At 35.6% G+C, this 24748-nt stretch overlaps 1 protein-coding gene across 8 annotated transcripts; it reads left to right on the forward strand.

Annotated features, from left to right (window-relative positions):
* Positions 1–706: 706 nt before the first annotated feature.
* Positions 707–22782, forward strand: LOC110663798 (uncharacterized). 8 transcript variants are annotated; one of them, XR_009150556.1, is made up of 10 exons: positions 707–1600; positions 1927–3047; positions 3124–3198; positions 7810–8813; positions 8907–15340; positions 15790–15848; positions 20133–20371; positions 20984–21108; positions 21623–22028; positions 22282–22782. XR_009150556.1 is itself a non-coding variant. In XM_058151235.1 (5 exons), the coding sequence occupies exons 3-5, from the start codon at positions 21013–21015 to the stop codon at positions 22447–22449; spliced, it is 474 nt and encodes a 157-aa protein (XP_058007218.1). In that variant the 5' UTR covers positions 15406–15848; positions 20133–20371; positions 20984–21012; the 3' UTR covers positions 22450–22782. The 8 variants fall into 8 exon arrangements, 3 of the variants coding, with proteins under 3 accessions (XP_058007218.1, XP_058007216.1, XP_058007217.1); XR_009150559.1 differs by lacking the exon at positions 15790–15848; XR_009150557.1 differs by lacking the exons at positions 707–1600; positions 1927–3047; positions 3124–3198; ... (1 more) ...; positions 8907–15340; positions 15790–15848 and adding an exon at positions 15910–19958 and having other exon boundaries at positions 21623–21832; positions 21910–22028.
* The last annotated feature ends 1966 nt before the right edge of the window (positions 22783–24748 follow it).

The raw sequence follows: 24748 nt of genomic DNA on the forward strand, positions 1-24748 counted from the left end.
GTTTTTACTTTCGTTAATCATGATTCATTATCTTGAGTTGTTAATTTGTGGCTAGCTATAAGATTGGCAGTCTATGCGTGCTGTACGTTATTGGTCCTCATTATCATGCATATTGAAAATGATGAAACTCATTATCATGCATGTTGAAAATTCAGAACGGAGAGAGGAGAATTAATTGTGACTTGGAAGTCTGTGATATTTTACATTATAATAGAGACATGCATCCACTTGCTGGGCTACTTGACCATATTGTAAAGAGTCCTTATCAAGCTTACTGTATGCTGCTCTATTGTGATTAATGATGATAATTTGTTTTGTTGAACAAAAGCAATAAAAAAAGATTACTACTGCAACAACTGAAAAAACAAATAATTCAATTTTTTTTTTTAAATTCGACTATTTAACTCAAAGCTGCATATTTACATGGACATTACATATTTTAGTACTAGATTTTTTTCACTTAATATCTTATATTTTAAGATTAGATGTAAAGGATAGTCTATATTAACCTGGTTTTAATTGGATGTGTTGATGCTATTTTTCTTTTAATTTTTTAATTAATAAAATAATTTTTTTTCTCAAAAATAGAGATACACGTGATTTAAGGATATGACATACCCCTTAATAAAATCATGACAATTTTACCACGACATATTAATGTATATAAACTATACACACATACGCTCTATTATTGCTGTGGGAGCCTGAAAGCTCAACTCTATAAGAAAACTTATACAAGTTAGGTCATACCCTCACACTTATAATTTTTATTTATAAAAAAAGTATATAGGAATTAGGTATTACTATAATTAATTTTCTAAATAATAATTGAGATTGTTGGCTGCCGAGGGCCGATTGATGAGGTCCATGAACTATATTCATTAATTATGTGGGACACAAAAAATAGACCTAGAGTCAAAGTCACCGGACCCCTATAAAATTTCTACCAACATAAGCAATCTGCTACCATACATGACATAATTTTTTTTTATTGAAATGGACATATTATTGAAGATAAATCATGGATACAGACTGAGCTTTTGGGCTCCCATATCGGTTGTGGACGTGTGTGTGTATGGATTTATAGGCATGTGCTAAGGCTCCTCCCAGTCAGCAATTGCCTGGGTGTGAGTGTTGATACAGTAACTCCTATACTTCCGTGTGTGCGTGTGTTTCACTTTACTGTCAAAAAATATCAAAAGGCCTTGTTGCTGTTTGTGGGTGGGCCGATGTGGTCTGGTTGAGGTCCCATGTGGGGTGTGCCCAGGACAGATCCTTCGGGCTCCCACATCGGTTGTGGACGTGTGTGTGTGTGGGTTTATAGGCATGTGCTAAGGTTCCTCCCAGTCAGCAATTGTGTAACACCCCTAATTTTTAAATAATTATTTTATATGTAGATATAAATATTTTAGTCTAACCCTCGGTGTTGTGGGCTTTGGTAGGTACTTTCGTTTCGTGACAATTCGACCGTCGCCAAGATATACAATTTCGGGCTGAGCAGATAAGTTGTCGGAATCACTTCGGAACTGGATCAAAGTTATAGGCTACCCCACCATTTTCAGACTCTCCGGATGCGTTCCAAGTGTCAGAATTGGCATAGGTAAACCTGAACTCCGAGTTTCTTCAATTTTATAGTGCTGGGTTTAGAATAAAATTTCATAAAATATTTGTAGGTAGTTATAAAATTATAATTCCTTTTGTATTAGCTTAGTACTATTGCTAAGGACCGCGAGACAAACTTTTAGAATTTTTAGAGCTCATTTGGATAGTTTTTGCAAAAAGGGTTAGTTATATGAACTAAATTATAATTTTTCAAAATTATGGTTGTTGACTGTTTGGATGGGTCCAGGAGGAGCCATGTGATGTGATTGAGATATGGTTGTGTGACTTGTGGATATATAAGTGTATTTTTGAACCCTTTTGCAGGTTTGGTAGGTCCCAAGTATGAGGGAAACTCTGTCAGATTTTCGGCACAACTTAGGGTATTTTTGATTCTTTTTAAACTTGTACTGAGTCAATTATATTAAATAATTATAATATAATTGTCAGGTAGGCTGGGACAGTCTTCCTCCTCCACTCAGCCACTGCAGTGACCTCGGTTTACGTTTGTGAGTAAAATATTAATTTTAATTATAATTTTAATATTATTATATGTCAGGCATGCCCATGCATCACTTATAAATATATATTTATATAGTTAAATACTAGGCACATTTTATATTGCATCTTTATTTGATGAAATGTTATGGATGTTGTTTTATGGTAATTTAGAGCAGTGTGCGTGTGTTGGCTTGTGTGTGGCGTGTGATATTGGTTATGGACTGGACGAGTAGATGCGGCTGGAGCTTGACTCGCTGGGACCCGATCCTTTATGAATAAGTTGGGGTAGGCACTGCTTGAGATGATCTTGCTGGCCCCTGCATTTGGTCTATTAAGAGAAAGTCTGGCTTGAGTTGTACTCGCTGGCAGAGGTTGGATTAAGAGAGCTATATAGGGGATCAACTCCCATATATGTATTGTTTGAATATTTTATGAGTGTGTGAGTGCTCCAAATTACCTTTTTGTAGTTTATGATGTGATTTGTATGAAAACTATGAAGGTGTTGCATTCCACTCTTTAGGATGCATTAGCTTTAGATAGCTATAGAAATTGTACTTAAAATCGATATTTTACTCTCTGAATTGAACGCTCACTCCTGTTCACTTATTTTTCTAGGATACAGGAGGCCCTTTATTGAGTTTAACCTGCTCTGTTCTTCGTAGGTCTATTATCTGCATTTAATTGTATTTTGTCCTTTTATTCTGTTCTAGAACTCCGCATGTATTATTATTATTAGTGTTATATTCATTTGGATCTGTTATGTATGAATTAACTGGAATTATTGGCATGATATATGCAGTGTTATCAAAGGCGAGCGAGGCGCCCAGGCGAGGCGTCAGGCGAGGCGAGGCGCCCCTCTGTCGCCTCGACTGGAATGCCTGACTCGGCTTGGAGGAGGCGACGCCTTCGGCCGGAGAGGCGAGAGGCAACGCCTCTTCACAGCAACGGTAAGTGGTTTTTTTTTTTTATTTTAAATTAAAAAGTCAATAAACTGCGTACCTGATGCAGCTATTCCACCAGCAGATACACTTTTCTCCTCAACCTCACGAAGACGCTTTTCTCTTCAACGGCTCAACCTCGACTTCACGACGACAACAGGTACGCTCTCTCTCGCTCTCTCTCTTCTTCTTCTTCTTCTTCTTCTCCCGCTTCGATCTCTCTCTCTCTTACGTCCCTTTCTTTTTTTTTTTTTTTCTCCCTCTCCACCTCTGTTCGATCTCTCTCTCAGGTCCTTTTTTTTTTTTTTTCTTTCCTGCTGCGCTGCTTGCCGCTGCTCTGTTGATCGCTCTCATGTCCCTCTCTTTTTTTTTTTTTTTTCTCTCCCTCTCCACTTTTCTTCTACTGCTGTTCTCCTCTGTTTCGATCTCACTTTTCTTCTACTGCACGTCCCTTTCCTGTCCCTTTCCTGCTGCACTGTTTTTTATTTTTTCTTTTTTTTTTTTCTCTCCTCTCCTTTCAGCAGTCCCTTTTTATTTTTTCTTTTTTTTTTCTTCTCCTCTTAATTAATTAGTTATTATTAACTATTTATTTGTTTATTAATTTAATTATTTTATTTTTATTAATTAATTATTTAAATTTTATGGGTATTGATAAATTGATTATTTTAACTCCGCCTAAGTAGTTTGCGCTTAGCCGGTCCCAAGCCCCGATAAAGTTGGAGGGTTGCGGTAGGTGACAACCGGCGTAAAAATTTCGTTACACCCTATGATATGGATTCAAATGATATAAACGTTGGGGTGTCCTCTACTAACGACGCGCTACATCGGAGCCCGGGTGTAGTGATAAATATGCAAGGGTGTAGAGCGTTCACCGAAAGCGACGCGCCATGCCGGCGCCCGGGTGTGGTGTTAAGTAAGCAAGGGTTCCCACATCATGGACGGGTGTGGATAAAGAAGTTAGTCCATAGGACATATAGTAGAACAAATAGTGGAACAGAACACAAGATAGATATAGAAAACAATAGAAGATATCATAGAAGAAAACCAATTAGGAAGGAGCAGGATAAGAGGAGGATCAGGGTTGGTACTTGGAATGTTGGATCACTTACAGGAAAATTAATGGAGCTTGTGGATACCTTGGAAAGGAGAAGGGTGAATATTGCTTGCATTCAGGAGACTAAATGGGTAGGAGAGAAAAGTAAGAAAGTGGGTAATTCGAGTACAAGCGTGGTTTCTGGAAAGGAGAGAAACAAGAACGGAGTGGGTATAATCATAGACAAAACATTGAAAGACGCAGTAGTAGCTGTGAAAAGAGTAGGAGATAGAATTATACTAGTAAAGCTAGTACTAGAAGGAGAAACAATAAATATAGTTAGTGCTTATGCCCCACAAATAGGACTAGACAGTGAGAGTAAATAAAGGTTTTGGGAAGATATGGATGATTTAATGCAAAGCATACCGAATGAAGAGAATGTTTTCATTGGTGGAGATTTGAATGGACATGTAGGAAGTGATAGACAAGGTTATGAGAATGTTCATGGAGGTTTTGGTTTTGGCAGTCGAAATGAGGAGGGAAAAAGCATCCTGGATTTTGCTATGGCATATGACCTAATACTAGCAAATACCTACTTTATAAAAAGAGAGTCACATTTAGTGACTTTCAAAAGTGGGCAACATAGAAGCCAAATCGACTTCCTCTTAACCAGGAAGACAAATAGAGCTCTATGCAAGGATTGCAAGGTCATTCCAGGAGAGGCTTTAACAAGTCAACATAGGTTGGTGGTCTTGGATGTCAAGTTTAGGAACAATTCAATTAAGGTCAGAAGAAATAGTGTAGCTCGAACAAAGTGATGGGAGTTCAAAGGAGTAAAGCAAGTGAAGTTCAAAAATGAGCTTCTCGAGTCCGAAGTATGGAAGCTAGATATGGAGGCCAATGATATGTGGATACAGATGGCATCAAAAATTAGAGAAGTAGCTAGAAAAGTACTTGGAGAGTCTAAAGGACATGGACCACCCTCAAAAGAGAGATGGTGGTGGAATGAGGAAGTACAAAAGGCAGTGAAGAGAAAAAGGGAATGGTATAAGAAATTACCTAAATGTGATAATAATGAGGCATATGAACAGTACAAGATAGCAAAGAAAGAGGCAAAAAAGGCAATTAGTTAAGCAAGAGCACAGGCCTTTGAAAAGTTATATGAGAAACTTGGAACTAAAGAAGGGGAGAAAGATATTTATAGACTAGCAAGGAGTAGAGAAAGGAAATGTCAATATCTCAATCAAGTTATGAGGATATTAAAGAAAGATGGAGAAATTATTTTAATGATCTCTTTAACAATAGTCAAAATGGTAATAGCGTGAATATAGATTATAGAACAATAGAAAAGAATGTAAATTATACTAGAAGGATTTGATCTTTAGAAGTAAAGGAAGCACTTAAGAGAATGAAAGTGGGTAAAGCCTGTGGACCCGATGAAATACCAATTGAAGTGTGGAAGTATTTGGGAGATAGGGGAGTGGCATGGTTAACTAAATTATTTAATAAGATTCTAAACTCAAAGAAAATGCCTGATGAATGGAGGAAGAGTATTTTAGTACCTATTTTTAAAAATAAGGGAGACATACAGAGTTGCTCAAACTATAGGGGAATTAAACTCATGAGCCATACTATGAAGTTGTGGGAGAGAGTGGTGGAGCATCAATTACGTCATGATACTTCTATCTCTCTCAATCAATTTGGTTTCATGCCCGGTCGTTCAACTATGGAAGCGATCTTTCTCATTAGAAGCTTGATGGAGAAATATAGAGATGTGAAGAAAGATCTACACATGGTTTTTATTGATTTGGAGAAGGCTTATGATAGTGTTCCAAGAGAGGTCTTATGGAATGTGTTAGAACAAAAGAGGGTATCTATTAGGTACATACAAATATTGAAAGATATGTATGAAGGAGCAACTACTATTGTGCGTACAGTGGGAGGGGACACAAGAGATTTTCCGATCTCAATTGGATTACACCAAGGATCAGCCATAAGCCCTTACCTTTTTACATTAGTTTTAGATGAACTGACGAAACATATACAAGAGCGTATTCCTTGGTGCATGATGTTTGCAGATGATATTGTTCTGATAGATGAGATACGAGAAGGAGTCAATAGAAAGCTAGAACTTTGGAGAAGTACTCTAGAGTCAAAGGGTTTTAAGTTAAGTAGAACGAAGACAGAATACATGCATTGCAAGTTCAGTGAAGGCCAAACTGGTGATAGGGAAGGAGTTAGTTTGAATGGAGTGGTACTGTTACAAAGTAATCACTTTAAATATCTAGGCTCAGTCCTTCAAGTAGATGGGGGATGTGAGGAGGATGTTAGTCATAGGATTAAAGCCGGATGGTTGAAGTGGAGACGTGCTACAGGAGTTTTATGTGATCGTAAGATTCCCAATAAATTGAAAGGAAAATTTTACCGTACAGCCATACGACCGGCTATGTTATATGGTAGTGAGTGTTGGGCACTGAAAGAGTCGCATGCATCTAAGATAAGAGTTGCAGAGATGAGAATGTTAAGGTGGATGAGTGGCCATACTAGACTAGATAAAGTCCGTAATGAGAGTATTAGAGAAAAGGTAGGAGTAGTGCCAATTGAAGATAAGTTGAGAGAAGGGAGATTGAGGTGGTTTGGTCATGTGAAGCGTAGACATACGGAGGCTCCAGTTAGACAAGTAGAGCACATTAGGTTAGAGGATAGAAAGAAAAAAAGGGGTAGACCTAAATTGACTTGGAGGAGAGTAGTACAACATGACTTAGAAACATTACACATTTCTGAGGATTTAACTCAAAATCGTTCAGAGTGGAAAAAGCGAATCCATATAGCCGACCCCAAATTTTTGGGATAAAGGCTTAGTTGAGTTGAGTTGAGTTGAGTAGATAAATTGATTATTTTACTTTGTATTCTTGTTTAATTAGTTGATTAATTAATATGGGTATTGTTGATTTGTGATTAATTAATATGGGTATTGTTGATTTGTTGGTATTTAGTTTAATTTTTATTTGTTATTCTTATTAATTTGATTAGTTTTACTTTTACCTTGTTAATTAGACATTATTTATTTATTTTATATAGATATTATTAATTTATTGTTAATTTAATTTTTTATCTTTTTATTATTGTTAATTAATTATTTTATTTATATGGGTATTGTTAATTTATTATTAATTAGTTTACCTTTTACTTGTTATTATTGTTAATTAGTTTTGATTTGATTAATTTTACTTTTTTCCTGTTAATTAGATATTAGATGTTTATTTTATATAGGTATTATTAATTTATTGTTAATTTGATTATTTTTCTTTTTGTTCTTAGTAAGTAATTGTATAATTTATATGGACATTATTACTTTGTTGTTAATTAGTTTACTTTTTACTTCTTATCATTGTTAATTAGTTGTTAGATTAATTAGTTTTACTTTTGTCTTGTTAATTAGACATTAGTTGTTTATTTTATATGGTATTATTAATTTATTATTAATTTGATGATTTTACTTTTTGTTCTTATTAATTAATTGTTTAATTTATATAGGCATTGTTAATTTATGATTTTACTTTTTGTTCTTATTAATTAATTGTTTAATTTATATGGGCATTGTTAATTTGTTGTTAATTAGTTTACTGTTTTACTTTTTACTTATTATTCTTGTTAATTACTTATTTAATATATATTGGATATTGTTAATTTGTTGTTAATTAATTTATTTTTTATTCTTATTAATTTTTTTGTTAGATTATAAATGGGTGATAAGAATAATACATCTGGATCTTCTGCTAGTAGTAGAAGAACGGACCCAGGATGGGCACATGTAATTCAAGTTAGTGAAAACAATACCAATGATCTTCAATGCATGTACTGTATGAAAGTTTATAAAGGAGGAATTAATAGAATCAAGCAACATCTTGCTGGAGGTTACAAAAATGTAATTCGGTGTCCAAAATGTCCAGAAGATGTAAGGAATCAAATGCAGGAATTCATTGCTAAAAAAAGAGAGCAAAAATCAATCATGAATATGGAAAGACCACCTGAATTTGATGATGTTGAAGTACTAGGATTAGATGAAAATGAGGAAGAGGAAGAGTTGATTCAAGAAATTGGCAGTGAAAGAAGAAGGCAAGTACTGGAAGTTACAGGTACTAGTGCTTTTAAAAAATCAAAAGTTTTACCACCACAAAGTAGTAGAGGGCCTATTGACTGTTATTTTTCCCCTAGACCTGCTGTTTTGGGAAAAAATATGAGGCAAACTACCATTGATGAAAATAGTCCAGCTAAAAAGGAGTTAAGGGAGCGTGCTTGTGTTGCCATAGCACGATGGATGTATGATGTGGGAATAGCTTTTAATGCTGTGAATTATGATAGCTTTGGGGAAATGATTCGAGCAATTGGAAATTATGGGAAAGAAATGAAACCTCCAAGTTTTCATTAGGTTAGAGTTCGGTTACTTAACAAAGAAGTGCAAATCATAAATGATCTTCTCGAGTCTCATAAAAAAGAATGGGAAAATTATGGATGTACATTGATGTGTGATGGATGGACGGATAGAAAAGAGAGAACCTTGATTAATTTCTTGGCTAATAGTCCAAAGGGAAGTGTATTTATTAAATCAGTTGATGCAAGTGATGAATCAAAGACAGCGGCATTGTTGGCTAGTTTGATTGAGAAAGAATTGATGGAAATTGGTCCTGAAAAAGTAGTTCAAGTTATTATAGATAATGCATCAAATAATGTTGCAGCAGGTAAAATTTTTATTTAAATTTTTATATTACTAAAAAAAATATCATTTTATTTTTATTATTAATGGAATGAATTTTTCTACTTGTTTATGACAGGGAGAATATTGGAAACAAATTTTTCTCATCTATACTGGACTCCATGTGCAGCTCATTGTATAGATTTGATGTTGGAGGATATCTTTAAGATCCGTGTTTTCAAAGAAACATTCCGCAAAGCTGTTGAGCTTACTGATTTCACATATGGCTCTTCAGGAGTTCTAAATATGTTGCGGAAGTTTACTTGATGATGAGTAGTTTTAGTTATAAGTTTTTTATGTACTTATTGCATTTTGTTTATTATGACTTACAACTTATTTTTATGTATTAATGTCTGAACTTCTATAATTTATATTTTCTATTATGTGACTTATGACTTATTTCTAATTTTTTATTTATTATGTATAATTTTATAGCGTCACTTTTATCATATACATCTGCTGAAAATTCAGGTATGAACTATTTCTTTTTTTAACATCTCTTATTATTATGTGTGTTTTTACTTATGCTATATATTTTAATTTCTGATCTCATACTTTCACTTGTATCTTATACTTAAGCTGGAAATACAGGTATGCACTATTTTCAATTTCTCTTATTTTAGATATAAACATAGTGTAAATCATATTTTTTTTCTTTTTAATATGTTTTTTTACTTATCAACTATTTAAAAGTATATATATATATATATATATATATATATATATATATATATATATATATATATATATATATAATTTAAACAATTAAGGTTATGGCGCCTCTTTTCAAAAAGGCCCTCGCCTCGCCTCTCGCCTCTCGCCTAAGGCAATAGAATACTCTATCGCCTTAGTGTCGCCTTTCGCCTTGATAACACTGGATATATGAGTATGCATGGATGATTATTGGGTTGAATGAGAGAGCTGAGCTCCCATTTGAAATAGTATTGTTATGAGTATATGGAAGGTGAGCTGAGCTCCTCAAATTGTTATATATATTGTGCTTATAGGTCGGGTGAGTCAAAAACTTCTGGTTGGATGGTCCATGTTATGGTCGGACTCTGTCCGGTTGATTTCTTGAAATTGGGCTCAATATGGGCCTTAGAATTGGGTTAAGAAATAGTTAGGCTTACTACGGCCCTCGGGAGCTTTAGGCTGGATCAGGTCCTAGTGCCGGTCCGACTCATAGGTTGGGTCGTGACAATTATGGTATTAGAGCTTAGGCACCAGATTCATGGGAAATATATGTCTAATGCTTAAGAAGAGTCTGGTTAGGGGTTCACATGCGGAGTATAGAATCCTATTTCATCTTCTTCTATAACTCCTTGTTTCTGGCTTCTACGTTATACCTTGGGTAATATAAGAGTGCTTCAATTGGTGTCTTGATTTTCGTGGAGTACATAGAGATGCGAAGTAGAGTTAGCATACGTGTTGAGATCTGTCATGGGAATACGTACTCCAAAAAATGCTATATTTTTATTAGTATGGAGCTAATGATGTGCCTATCTAGTGCAAGGTACTAGTATTTAAAGGCGAGTTTTGACAGCATAGCTGACCTAGATGGGAGTGAGGGTACCACTGCTAACAGTCATCTGTGGATAGCCTAGTCAGAGTAAGTGTATATTATTAGTGAGTTAAAGAGAGATAAGAGGATCTAGAAATTTGGCATATGGGAAGTACCATAGTAACTATGCAATATTCTCGATGTTTATGCTGTAAGCTGCAGATTACAGTATCGATATGGGATTATTGTGTAGAGCTGCATGCTTTCCCATGGTGCACCATGATTAGGGTGTTCGTAAATAACCTCTGTTTTGGTACAATTAGGTCAAGATAGAGTTTTATTTCTGCAGAGGAGTTAGGAAAACTCCTATTTAGGGTTTAAGACCCTAGAGATTGAACACCAAAAGTTGCAGTTGGGTGATAACTAGAGTCAATGACTCAGTTATCCTACTTTGAGCGCAAAGTTAGAGCAGAAGTGGCACAAGACTAGAGGTTTTTAGTATGATTGCAATTTAATGGTGACACCTACTTGGTGGGATCATCTGGTCTCCAGTATGAGATCGTTGGCAGTGTTGGCATTACAATGGACGTATTGCCTAAAGTTTAATGAAGATAGCACCTTTTTCGTGTGACATTGGAGCGTAAGTACGACTCTACTCCCTAAAGGATATTGGAGGTTATGAATAATATTCGTAGCCTGTGAAATGACATTCTAGGAAGGTTGAAAATATAAAAAGAGAGCAAACAACTTTATATAGTTGTGGTAATGGGGTTGAGGTAGTACCTCTCTTGCAGTCAGTTATACAGTAGATTATAGTAATGTTTTCTGAGGAGAGACAGAAGAGTACCACTAATATAACGATCTGTGGAATGATGTCCTAAATGGGACTATAGTGTGATAGGAAATAGTGGCTCAGGTATCCCCTTAGTAAGAGTAAAATTTTCGTTGTGAGGATCATAAGAGATCAGATCATGATGGATGCAGAGCTTTGGAGTAGTAAAGGAAAAAAAAAAAGGATCTTGTAGATTCCCTCCTTGAGGTATTAAAGGGTAGTTTAGAGTTAAACAGAGGAAAGGACAATGACTGCAAGTCAGCCAAAATAAGTCATAAAATATCAGTAGATAAAAGGAAATATATAAATGAAAATTTGGATAGTTGGTTTTAGATGCAACAGGAGAGAAATTCGAATGATGGTAGAAGTACCAGCCAGAGTGGTTAGAGTACCAATTTTGAGTAACATGAAGGTGTTGATAACTTGATAGAGACAGTAAAGGAATATAAGTTCCTGACATGATAGTCAGATCAAGAAAGAGAGTAGCACTAAAAAATGAAATAGTCAAGTTCTACTTTGGGTAAGATAAAAGAGATGAATTAAAGAGCAAACCGAATAGCCAAAAATAGGACAAGGTCATGAAGATCAAAGTGTGATATAAGGTATATAAAGTGCCATCCTGAGCAAGGTAAATAGGATGAACTGAAAGGCAATATTAGAAAACCTAGAACAAGGGTACATGAGTGAGGATAGCTGTTAAGATATAGAATCCAAAAGTGCAGGACTTAGAGCAGGTTATGGTTCGGGCAGTGTCAGGAGCCAAAACATGGGGTTCAGAGTTGCAAGATATGGATCAAACTCTGTCTATTCCTATTTCTGAGATGGAGTAGGTAGCAATGGGATAAGTCTATTTAGACTTTTAACAGTATGAGGAAAGTTAGTTAAGGAATGCAACCAGAGCAAGTAAAAGTTATAGGATGTGCAATGGTATCTTGAACTGTTCTATCAGGCAAAGGAGTGAATTAATAAGTAGTAAGTTAAATAAAAGTAAAACTAATGGTTCAAATAGGCATGATGAACAAAAAGGATGGTGGAAAATGACACATAGGCTTAGGACCTGAGTAGAGGTGGTGAGATAGCAACTATGGGGTCTGCGATCAAGGATTAGATAAACATTTTTAGTATGACCAATAGGGTCACTTTATAAGGAAACATAAATGAAAATGAGTGACTGAACCACAGAAGGAGATAGAGCAGAAAGAGATATGTATGAGTGACAGTCACAAGTCACTGAGAAGTACAAGGATAAGAGTTATGACAGTAAGCATGATTGGAATCCATTTTGGAAGAGTTTATTAGTGAGAGATATCTTCTTGAATACAGTAAAATATAGGGATGCAAAAGAGTTAAGATAGGCATAAAAAGGTAGAAATGGAGTATAAGTGGAGATAGAAAATCTTAAGATGATATATTAGGCAAATCGGTGGTACAATAGAAGGATTGCTGTAGTTGATATCTCATATAGAGATGATGAAATTTTAGGGAGAAGACCAAGAGACATGAATGGTGCATTGATGTCAGTAGGAGGGGATTTCTCCTTCTCTTCAAGTTTAGATCGTACCTTTGGCTGTAGAAGTCTACATAAGCAAGGGAAATAATGTTGTGATGAACCAGTATTTAAGAATTTGGTAGGCACCAGTCTGTACACATTCTCCTTAAAAGGAAATGATGTCAAGTGTGTACCTAATGTTAAGTATGAAAGGACGATCAGAATAGTGATAGGAGTTAAATCGAGTTAGTTATGAAGGCTTGCAAGCCTTCTGAACTATAAGCTGAAGGAAGTACTATTTGTGGATGAGTTACAGTGGATGAAATTGTTGCTGATGGGTAAATTTGAGGTTGAAGTTTGGAGAGCTGTGGGCAATATGTGTGGTTATGTTAAGGAGAATGGATATGTGAAGTATTTTGTCTGGAATTATGGCATAGCACATATTTCCCATAGCCATATTAGTTCGGGTGGAACTTATAGTTTCAAGCGCTCCTATCTAACCATGATGAGCGATTTCCTACAAATGGTGGTAGGGAATGATAACTTCTGATGGTCAAGTTGGAAAAGAAGATACAATAAGAATTTTCTATGGTATCACAGGTGTTACATAATATGAAGGATATGCTAGTAGGAGCCAATCATAATGTTAGAATTCTGGAAGTGATGGAACTAGTAATCAAGATAGGACTAAGAAATAAAAAGTAGATTAAAGTTGATGATGGAATGGACATCCTTGAAGGAAAAGGTATAAGGGTGAGAGAGGACAAAGGTTAAAGAATAAGTACAGTAAGTTGGAAAGATATCAACAATAGCAGAAATAGGAAAAGGAAGTGGATAAGATCTAAAGGATAGGAGAAAAGCTCGGTAGAGTTGGTTACAATGATGAGAATAAGAAGGAACAAGTATACTAGGGACACACTAAGAGATGTTTAAAACAAGTTATGGTGAGATGATAGACTAAATGAATAATGGAGCCTCGGTTTAAGTACCAATGTGTCCAAAAGCACGTCAGATAGTAAGAAGTTTTAAGCAGAAGTCAAGGAACTCTCTTTTTAGGAAATGAGTAGGCTATGATAAGTAGTGTTGACTGGGTGGAACTCTACACAACTAATTACCTAAGATAGGTAGGAATTGTTACAAGGAACTCTTTGGTGACACAAAGTAAGTTAGAAGCTTGCAGTATCATGGAATTAGGAAGATAAAAATGTTTTTAGCATGGGAGGATCTAGCTAAAGCTTTAATGGCCAACAGAATTAGCAATGATCTTGGGCAAGGTGCATGCAAAAGTAGTTGTTTCAGAAGGGTGTTTCATGAGACGTTGTAAAACAGACAATATGAGTCACATCCTTACACCACGGATATTGGTAATAAAGGGGAATAAAGGCTAGTGCTGCAGGATACCATATCAGAGTGTAGAAGAAGTATAGATGGTATAGGTACACTTGGCATTTCGATGGAACTCTACATGACTAGATGCATAAGATGGACAAGAGTTGGTCTAAGGACCTTAGTAATGACACAAAGGAGATTGGAATTTCGAAGTATCATGGGAGTGAGAAGATGCATAGGTATTGACCATTGAGGTCATAGAACAAGTAGAAATTTCGAATGAGATGCCTATGACAGGTGCTACAGGAAAGCATCTCATAGGATACTATAGGATAAGAAACATAAGTTATGTCTTTGGAAAGTAGAGATTGTTGAAACAGAGGAATGGATACTGAAGTCGTTAAGAGATACGTTAGGACACAATGAAGGAGAGGTAAGCACCAAAGCTGATTGAAGTTATGAGATATCAAGTCAAGCGCAGTGGAGGTATAGTGACTACTGAAGATGTTAGAAAAAGATGAGGAGTGGTTTGAGGTATGAGTTTCGCTATGAAATGATGATGATAGCTAGGACACTACAGCAGACAAAAGAGCTATACAGATCCTAGGCAAAAGGATTTAGAGTTTACAGTGGGCGATTATGTATTCCTGAAGGTCTCTCCGATGAAGGGAGTTATGAGATTTGGAAAGAAGGGAAACCTCGCATCCCGATACATAGGGCCTTTTGAGATTACTGATAGAGTTGGAGCAGAGGCCTATCGGTTGGAGTTACCACCAAGCTTTTCTCACGTCCACTCAGTGTTCCACATTTTCATGATTAGGAAGTACATACCTGATCCCTCCCATGTGTTACAACCTGATACAATGGAGTTGAAGGAAAACCTAACCTTTGAGGAACAGCCAGTAGCCATAGTGGACTTTCAGATGAGGTAGCTAAGGTCACAATAGATCCCTATGGTTAAGGTTTTGTGAAGGAGCCAATCGGTAGAAGAGTGTACCTGGGAGTCAGAGTAGGACATGCACAACAAGTACCTGTACTTGTACACAGTGTAATCTCATAATTCTTTATTCTGCTTTGTGTAAAATTCGAGAACGAATTTTCTGTAGGAGGGAGGGAGAATGTAACCCCTAATTTTCAAATAATTATTTTATATGTAAATATAAATATTTTAGTCTAACCCCCGATGTTGTGGGTTTTGCGTAGGTACTTTCGTTTCATGGCAATTCAACTGTCGCCCGGATCTACAATTTCAGGCTGAGCAGATAAGCTGCCGGAATTACTTCAGAAACGGATTAAAGTTATAGGCTGCCTCACCATTTTCAGATGCCCCCGAACGCGTTCCAACCATCAGAATTGGCATAGGTAAACTCGGACTCCAAGTTTCTCCAATTTTATAGTGCTGGGTTTAGAATAAAATTCCATAAAATATTCGTAGGCGGTTAGAAAATTATAATTACTTTTATATTAGCTTAGTAATATTGCTAAGGACCGCGGGGCAAAATTTTAGAATTTTTAGAGCTCATTTGGGTAGTTTTTACAAAAAGGGTTAGTTGTAAGGACTAAATTATAATTTTTCAAAATTGTGGTTGTTGACAGTTTGGATGGGCCCAGGAGGGGCCATGTGATGTGATTGAGATATGATTGTGTGACTTGTGGATATAGAAGTGTATTTTTGAGCCATTTTGCAGGTTGGGTAGGTCTTAGGTATGGGGGAAACTCTGCCTGATTTTCAACACAACTTAGGGTGTCTTTGGTTCTTTTTAAATTTGTATTGAGTCAATTATATTAAGTAATTATAATATAATTGTCAGGTGGGCCAGGATTGGCTTCCTCCTCTGCCCAGTCACCGCAGTGACTTCGGTTTACGTCTGTGAGTAAAATATTGATTTTAATTATAATTTTAATATTATTATATGTCAGGCATGTCCATCTATCACTTATAAATATATATTTATGTAGTTAAATATTAGGCACATTTTATATTGTATATTTATTTGATGAAATGTTATGAATGTTGTTTTTTGGTAATTTGGAGCAGTGTGCGTGTGTTGGCATGTGTGTAGTGTGTGATATTGGTTATGGACTGGATGGGTAGATGCGGCTGGAGCTTGACTCGTTGGGACCCGATCCTTTATGGATAAGTCGGGGTAGGCATGGCTTAAGATGATATCGCTGGCCCCCGCATTTGGTCTATTAAGAGAAAGTTCGGCTTGAGATGTACTCGCTGGCAGAGGTTGGATTAAGAAAGCTGTATAGGGGATCAACTCTCATATATGTATTGTTTGAATATTTTATGAGTGTGTGAGTGCTCCAAATTACCTTTTTATAGTTTATGATGTGATTTGTATGAAAACTATAAAAGTGTTGCATTCCACTCTTTAGGATGCATTAGTTTTAGATAGCTATAGAAATTATACTTAAAATTAGTATTTTACTATCTAAGTTAAACGCTTACTCATGTTCACCTATTTTTCCAGGATACATGAGGCCCTTTATTGAGTTTAACCTGCTATCTTCTTCGCAGGTCTATTATTGGCATTTAATTGTATTTTATCCTTTTATTCTGTTCTAGAACTCCGCATGGATCTGTTATGTATGAATTAACTGGAATTGTAAGCATGATATATGAGTATGCATTGATGATTATTGGGTTGAATGAGAGAGCTGAGCTCCCATTTGAAATAGTATTGTTATGAGTATGTGGAAGGTGAACTGAACTCTCCAAATTGTTATATATATTGTGCTTACAGGTCGGGTGAGTAAAAAACTCTCGGTTGGATGGTCCATGTTATGGCCGGACTTTGTCTGGTTGATTTCTTGAAATTGGGCTCAATATGGGCCTTAGGATTGGGTTAAGGAATAGTTAGGCTTACTACGGGCCTCGAGGGCTTTAAGCTGGCCCAGATCCTAGTGCCGGTCCGGCTCATAGGTTGGATCGTGACAATTATGGTATCAGAGTTTAGGCTCCAGATTCATGGGAAATGCATGTCTAAGGCTTAAAAAGAGTCTGGTTAGGGGTTCACATGTGGAGTATAGAATACTATTTCATCTTCTTCTATAACTCCTTGTTTCTAGCTTCTGTGTTATACTTTGGGTAATATAAGAGTGCTTCAATTAGTGTCTTGATTTTCGTAAAGTACATAAAGATGTGAAGTAGAGTTAGCAGACGTGTTGAGGTCTGCCATGAGAATACGTACTCCAAAAAATGCTATGTTTTTGTTAGTATGGAGCTAATGATGTGCCTATCTAGTGCAAGGTACTAATATTTAAAGGCGAGTTATGACAGCATAGGTGCCCTAGATGGGAGTGAGGGTACCACTGCTAACAGTCATCAGTGGATAGCCTAGTTAGAGTAAGTGTATAGTATTAGTGAGTTCAAGAGAGATAAGAGGATCGAGAAATCTGGTATATGGGACGTAGCGTAGTAACTATGTAATATTCTCGATATTTATGCTGTAAGCTGCAGATTACAGTGTCGACATAGGATTATTGTGTAGAGCTGCGTGCTTCCCCGTGGTGCACCATGATTAGGGTGTTCGTAAATAACCTCTATTTTGGTACAGTTATGTCAAGATAGAGTTTTATTTCTGTAGAGAAGTTAGGAAAACTCCTAATTAGGGTTTAAGACCCTAGAGATTGAACACCAAAAGTTGCAGTTGGGTGATAACTAAAGTCAGTGACTCAGTTATCCTACTTTGAGCGCAGAGTTAGAGCATAAGTGGCACAAGACTAGAGGTTTTTACTATGATTGCAGTGTAATGGTGACACCTACTTGGTGGAATCATCTGGTCTCCGGTATGAGATCATTGGCAGTGTTAGCATTACAGTGGACGTATTGCCTAAAGTTTAATGAAGATAGCACCTTCTTTGTGTGACATTGGAGCGTAGTACGACTCTACTCCCTAAAGAAGATTGGAGGTTATGAATAATATTCGTAGCCTGTGAAATGGCATTCTAGGAAGGTTGACAATATAAAAAGAGAGCAGACAACTTTATATAGTTGTGGTAATGGGGTTGAGACAAAAGAGTACCATTAATATAACTATCTGTGGAATGATGTCTCAAATGGGACTGTAGTATGATAGAAGATAGTGGCTCAGGATCATTAGAGATTAGATCATGATGGATGTAGAGTTTTGGAGTAGTGATAATGGTTGTGCCTTTCTCTTGTAATTTGTGGGTACAACTTCACCTTTCATGCCATCTTCGCAATACCCTTTATCTCGCTATTCATCACAATCTGTTGGCTTTATTCCTGCTAGCGAAATGCGATCATTCCTTTTTTTATGGTCCTGCACTTGCCTGCGAGCTTCCTCCAAGTCCTGAGGGTCGAGTTTTGCATTCCAGTTGATTTGATCAATGTACATATTAGTACTTAGTAGAGAGAATAATTTGCATAAAAGGCCATTCTTTGTCCAGAACCGATTCTTGGCCTGTTGAAAGGACTTCTTACCTGCTGAATCGTCCCATGCGTGTTGGTTTGCTGCCAAGAAATTTTGTCTCTTCATTCCTCTCACATTACTGTTCCGACCTCATTGATGATATTGCATTGTTGGCATTGTTTCTCAGAAAAAGAACTATTGAGAGAATTAACTAATGGCTACTCTCTTAAGTTTACCTGAGAGAAAACGAAGCCCCATTTATAAGTGAAGGATTGGTGTAATTTGTGTTGAAATAGATAACTCTTTCCTGTTAGGATTTGGATTACCGTCCTATCTCTCTTTGCTTCAAATCTCTCTCTCTCAATTATTAAAACCAAAGCCCACACCTTTATTTTTTACGCCCGATTCAATCCCAATCATTGTCCCATTAAGAAATTTAAGGAGAAGAGAATATGTGAGATTTGATTGCCTTATTAGTAGTCTCTGTATTATTCAAAACCATCATCTTAACGTTCAGATTTCTCTTCCTCTTTTGTCGTCTTTTATTGCCTCTTGTTTGTATTCGGATTCTCAATCGGAATAACCACCACCACCACTATAAAGCTCTATGAACCGAATTTTGGTGATTTAAAATTCTGGGTTTTTAAATTCAAGCGGAAATGCCCAGAATTTGAGATCATCAGGAAAGACCATCTCGAGGCCGAGATTGATGAAATTGAGAAGGCAATCCAATTCCCAGAATTTCAAATCCGCAGCTGACACCTTTGCTTGTCCCGGTTTTAATCCGTTTCGACCTGTTTCCGGCCCTGCTGAACAGGATGTTTCAAAGTCCAGTGCATTTGGGTATGGTAGCGATAGGAATGAGTCATTTGTTTTTGGAACGGGTAAAAGTAGTTTAGGTGGGAATTCGGATTCCGGGTAGTGGAATGTGCAATTCAGAGAAATGGGTAAAACGAAGTCATTGAACAGATGAAAAATGTGAGAACTGGGAGCGGAAATGTGCAATTCAGAGAAACGGAAAAGGAAGGTTCTGGTTACTGTTCCGACAAAGGTATAGGTGCTGAAAATCCTCCAGAAAATTAGATATATTGGGCTGAAACAGAAAGCTTTAAATCTGCAAATGAGGAAATAGACTTTATCAATGATATTGTGTTTACTTCAGCAGAAAATGGAGCCAGTTCTAGTACAAATATTGAGAGACAAGGTAGTGATGTCAGGATTCAGTTTGGTTCTCCTGCAAGTTCTGAGGATATAGGTGGTTCTGGTTTCACCTTTGCTGCTGCTGCTTCTGCTGCTAGACCGTCGGCAAAACACTAGCATAAAAAGAAGAATAGTGTTAAAGTTGGTCACGATTCTTATAATTGCAGCCCAAATGCAAAAGTTTCATATAAATCATCATCTTCAGAGTTTACTCCATTCTCTGGTGCTTCATTGTCTTTGTCCCCTACTCTGGGCAAGAAAGTAAGTATATCCACTCTATTCCACATAATTGGAGGTAATTCTGAGGGTCTTAGAGAACAGGAGGTGAAGCAGGAATTTGATTTGATTTCTGCTGCATCTGTTGCAGCTCAGGAAGCATGTGAAATGTGGCGATTAAGGTAATAATTCAATATAGCTTCTAATTTGCTTATAAAATGTCTGATTTGAAATATTTTCTCATCATCTAGCCACATTACATTTGGTTTTAGCTGGCCATTTTATTTTTGTAACAATGGAGTGTCCTTGTTTCAGCATTGATTCCATTACATTCTTAACCTTTTCGTTTATTTTAGGGGAAACCAAGGATATACATGTGGAGATTGGTCTAAAGCAGAGAATTGTTACACACAAGGGATAAATTGTGTTTCTAAAAGTAAGACAACTAGAACCTGTCTCAGGCATTGATGTTGTGCTATAGCAACCGTGCAGCAACATGAATCTCTCTTGGAAGAATGAGAGATGCGCTTCGAGATTTTAAAATCGCTGCTGAAATTGATCCCCATTTTCTCAGGGTGCAAGTAAGAGCTGCAAAGTAAGTTATTCCCCCCTTGGTTGTTTCTGTTCTTTTTATTTGGAGTTAGTTAATGATAGTAGTGTTTATTTTTGCTCCACATGAGTGCTAGTTAATTTTTTTGCACTGATTATCTGCTTAAGAATTTGATAAACAGTATATCATAATACTTTTTTTCTCTTCCAATTTTGTCAAGTTGGCTGAATTGAATTGCATTACCAATTTAGGGTTGGTGATGTCAAGTAGTGAATTTGCTGTTATAAATGAATTACACAAATGGTTTTGTTTGATGTTATACTTCTCTCAATGTCTGTCTGATCTAACTAACCAGTGCTTGTCTGGTATGTTATTGTAGCTGTTGTTGAGAAAATCTTTAAGTTAAATATGTGATTAAAGGCAATAGCAATTAAAATTTGTCTCTAGGGTTGATTTGGTGTGTTTGGGTCATAAAATCTCCAAAACAACTAAGGGAAAGTTCCAAACTGCATTTTGCAACAACAAAATTTATTCTTTCAGGCTTATTCATTTTTCCATTGCATAATCTGGTTGAATTGCAATATTGTGTGAATTCAGTTTGGGTGGTGTTTAATATTGACTAAAATATTATTTCTTGTTATAAAATTTCTTGTTAAGTTATTAACTGGCCCTGAGGGAAGTTGAAAATGCATGAGTATTTCAAGAAGTGCTTGCAGTTAGGAAGCGACAGTGTGGACCGAAAAATTGCAGTTGAAGCCTCTGAGGGACTACAAAAGGCGCAGGTACTCCTTTTTTCTCTCTCCTTTTTCGGAAGTAGGATCTTATAGTCTGTCCTTAAATCGAATAAGTGCTCTAATGGTCTGCATTATTACATGATCTGAAAAAAAGATGAAGAGAATGCATACAAATAGATATAGTGTAATTTAAAACTGACCAAAATGATAAATGCCTCACATGTTTGGAGTTCTGACTAGTAAAACTTTTATTGCCCATTGTTTCTGTACGTGTTCATTTTTTTTGTACCTAATCATTTTTTTTTCGGTACTGATTACTGAATGGCATATAGTGTTTGAGTGCTTGCAACATTCTGCTGAACTATTGCAAATGAAAACTTCCTGTGATGCAGGGAGTGCTTTGACTAATTTTAGAGGCTTCGACTATTAAGTCCATTCTCAGAAAAATTACTTGAAATGAAAGCAACATCCCTTTTCCTGATTTGTGTTTGTTCTACATGTGCTTGGAAAAGCACCAAATGTTATTTAGAGCTTTGTTAACTTTTGTGTTATCTTGATTCAGCTATGTGAGCAGACTTTTGATTCTGCTGAGCAGAATTCTCCTCTAATAGATGCTGATTGCCAGTCAGCAGATCTGGATAGTAGTGAACATATGAAGAACTCCTTTTCTCTCTGGCGAAGCCACCTGACTTTCAAATCCTACTTCTATCTTGGAAAGCTGGAAGAGGCTATTGGTTCACTAGAAAAGCAAGAGGAACTGATTGCAAAAAGGGTAAATCATACTCCATACTCATATGGAATAACTTTGATTTTAATTTTTCCAGTTTGATACTTGTACTGTTCCTTCAGTGGTTTGTCCAGGAATTATAGCAAGATGACGCAATCATTAACACCCTTAGCTGTCACTGTACGGATTAGATGGGGTATCCTTTGAAGGAAGAGTGGAACACAATCCTGTTTTACCGCAGGTTTTTATTGAACCATTTAGTATTTATTCAATTTAACTATGTTATGAAGACATGTTAGGGGATTGATAAATCTGATATTTAGACAGAGAGGAGAAGGCAACATTTTGACAAATTTTTAAAGCATTTGACAGAGATTATCTTGAACTTTATTTTTCATCAGATAGCATAATGTTCATATCTAAGACCTTAAAGACATTCCCTGCAGGTGATTTCTTTATCACATCACTATTTTGTGTGTTATTCTCACTCGTAGGCTGCAGTAAATGAAGCATTTCAAGCAGGAAAGCATTCAGAAGCCATTGAGCATTATACTGCAATTCCAGAAGAAAGCAAAAGAGAAATGGAAAAGATGAACCAAGCATTCTCACGAGATTGTAGGGGAAGCTCTTCTTGGGTCACGTGCCAACACGGGTATCCCTGAGGATAGTGACAATGGCAAGGAGTTTCTTAGGGACGGTAACAACGAGAACAAGTTATCAATTGATGAGAGATGTTGATTATTGTTTAGAAGGGCTCTAGGTTATGCCCCATTGGTAGTGTAGAATATGGATCTGAACAAGGCGAATTCGGCCAAGGACATCATAGCTGCATGAAAACTGTTCTACGCTAAATAGTTGTAACCGCCACCCATAAGAATCCTTCAATAGCTCCTCTGTCGAAGCAATGGATTCTATAAGGACTGTTGTTGCAGAAGTTGAACATCCGGTGTATTGGAAAGATTGGTTAAACAGAATGTTATTTCCCTTCTTTACCATTCCAATTTCTTCATTTGAAGCTAAGCTTGCTCGCGGTGGTGGTAACAACTTTGGTTTTGTCAATTGTGGGGAGAAGGTATATGATGTTGGTGGTGGTGTTGATGGTGAAGGGTCTGTTGGTGGATGTGGGCAACCGAATTTGATTAGTGGGGGAGGGGCAAGGGTCGGCCGGTGGGTGGGGTTCTTGCCTTGTGTGAATAAGAAAGAGAGGAGGAGAAATGGTAGAGGAAAAGAAAGAGCGAGTCATTTTATGAAAAATATTTTTTTTAAAAATATTGAAAAATATTTTTTAAAAAAATATTAAAAAATATTTTTTTGAAAATTATTTTTTATATTTTTTGGTGTCTGAGATACTCAGAAAAATTTGTTATATTTTTCTAGTAAAAAAGAAAACTAAGTCATTTTTAAGAAATTGATTTATATTTTTTAAAAGAATAAGTCATTTTTCGTTTTTTGAATTTTAATAATTTTATTAAAATATGAAAACACTTATACAAACATATAATAAATACATATCATTAATTTAATATTATAATCAAACAACGAAAAATATTTTCACGGTTTAGAAAATATTTTCTGCAGAAAATATTTTTCACATAGGGTATTTTTATCTTTTTATTAAATAATTAACGATAAATGTGAGAAAAAAAAATGGAATGGCTATTTCATTGACAGGATCAAAATGTGGGAGGATTTGTTAATTGGGTTTTAAAAATGAAGGGACTGACTAAGTCGAGGATTTGTTAATTGGGTTTTAAAGATGAAGGGATTTTAGGGACTAAGTAATATTAATAAATTTTAGGGACTAAATAATTATTTAGTCTATAATTAATTATGATTTTGAAAATACAATCATATTAACCGTATTATTAAATATTAAAAGTTCATTATATGTTATTTTTAATTTTATAATTTTAAAATTTTTTATTATTTTTATTTTATAAATTTAAAATTTTTTATTATATTGTTTTTGATATTACAATACTTATTATCATAAAAAAAAATTAAAAAACAAGAGCTGAAATAATTCAAAAACTTTTAAGATTAATGTATCTACATGTATGTTGTGAGATTCAATTATTTGTAATACTATTGGGATAAATTTGGATTTTATATAATAATTTTTAATAACAATAATAATATATAATTGTATTTGATTTGAATGCATGATTTATTTTATATATATATATATATATATATATATATATATATATATATATATATATATATATATATATATATATATATATTTTTTTTTTTTGACATTAAATTTGAAGGAAAATTATTTCTTTATAAAAAATTATAGACATTGTTAGACAATTAAATATAATTTAGTGATAATTTTAAAAATTAATCTGATTTTTACCACAATTAAGTTATTTAAAAACACCACACTTCAGGCAAGTTGTTCTGATAAATTGCAACGTTATTTTTCTTTTCCAACCCCATTTCTATTTAAATAACTTCTTCTTCTTCATTCCAAGAACTAGTCTTGGAGTCTTCAGTAGATGACCTGAAATAAAACTAGCAACTAAAACCATAAAATGTTCGTACTTGCTAACTAACAAGAATCATCACCGCTTCTCTCTCTATCTAGAATTATCTCTTTCTTTGGTCATTAAGTATAGGAAATGCCATTCAAAAAGGTTCTCGGCACTAACATCTTAAACTTCATCACCGACTCAAAATTGTCTCTAGATTTATCCATCCACCGCCATAAAGCATGTATAAATATGTGTAGTGCGTGCTATGTGTGTCTAGGTTTGCAAGAGTGTCAAGTGCAAGTGTAAAAGGGAGAATGTGAGATTGTGTGAAACACTTGTATGTGCGTGTGTATTCAAGTGAGAGTGTATGAGTGTTTTAGGTGTAAGTAGTGTGCATGTGAAGGGTTTTGAAAAAGTGAATTGTAAAATTTTAGTTTAGCCCTTCATAATAAAAATTTCATTTAAGTCTATCCTTCTCATC

The sequence above is a fragment of the Hevea brasiliensis genome, chromosome 8 (genome assembly GCF_030052815.1).
Source record: "Hevea brasiliensis isolate MT/VB/25A 57/8 chromosome 8, ASM3005281v1, whole genome shotgun sequence".
Taxonomy (NCBI): domain Eukaryota; kingdom Viridiplantae; phylum Streptophyta; class Magnoliopsida; order Malpighiales; family Euphorbiaceae; genus Hevea; species Hevea brasiliensis.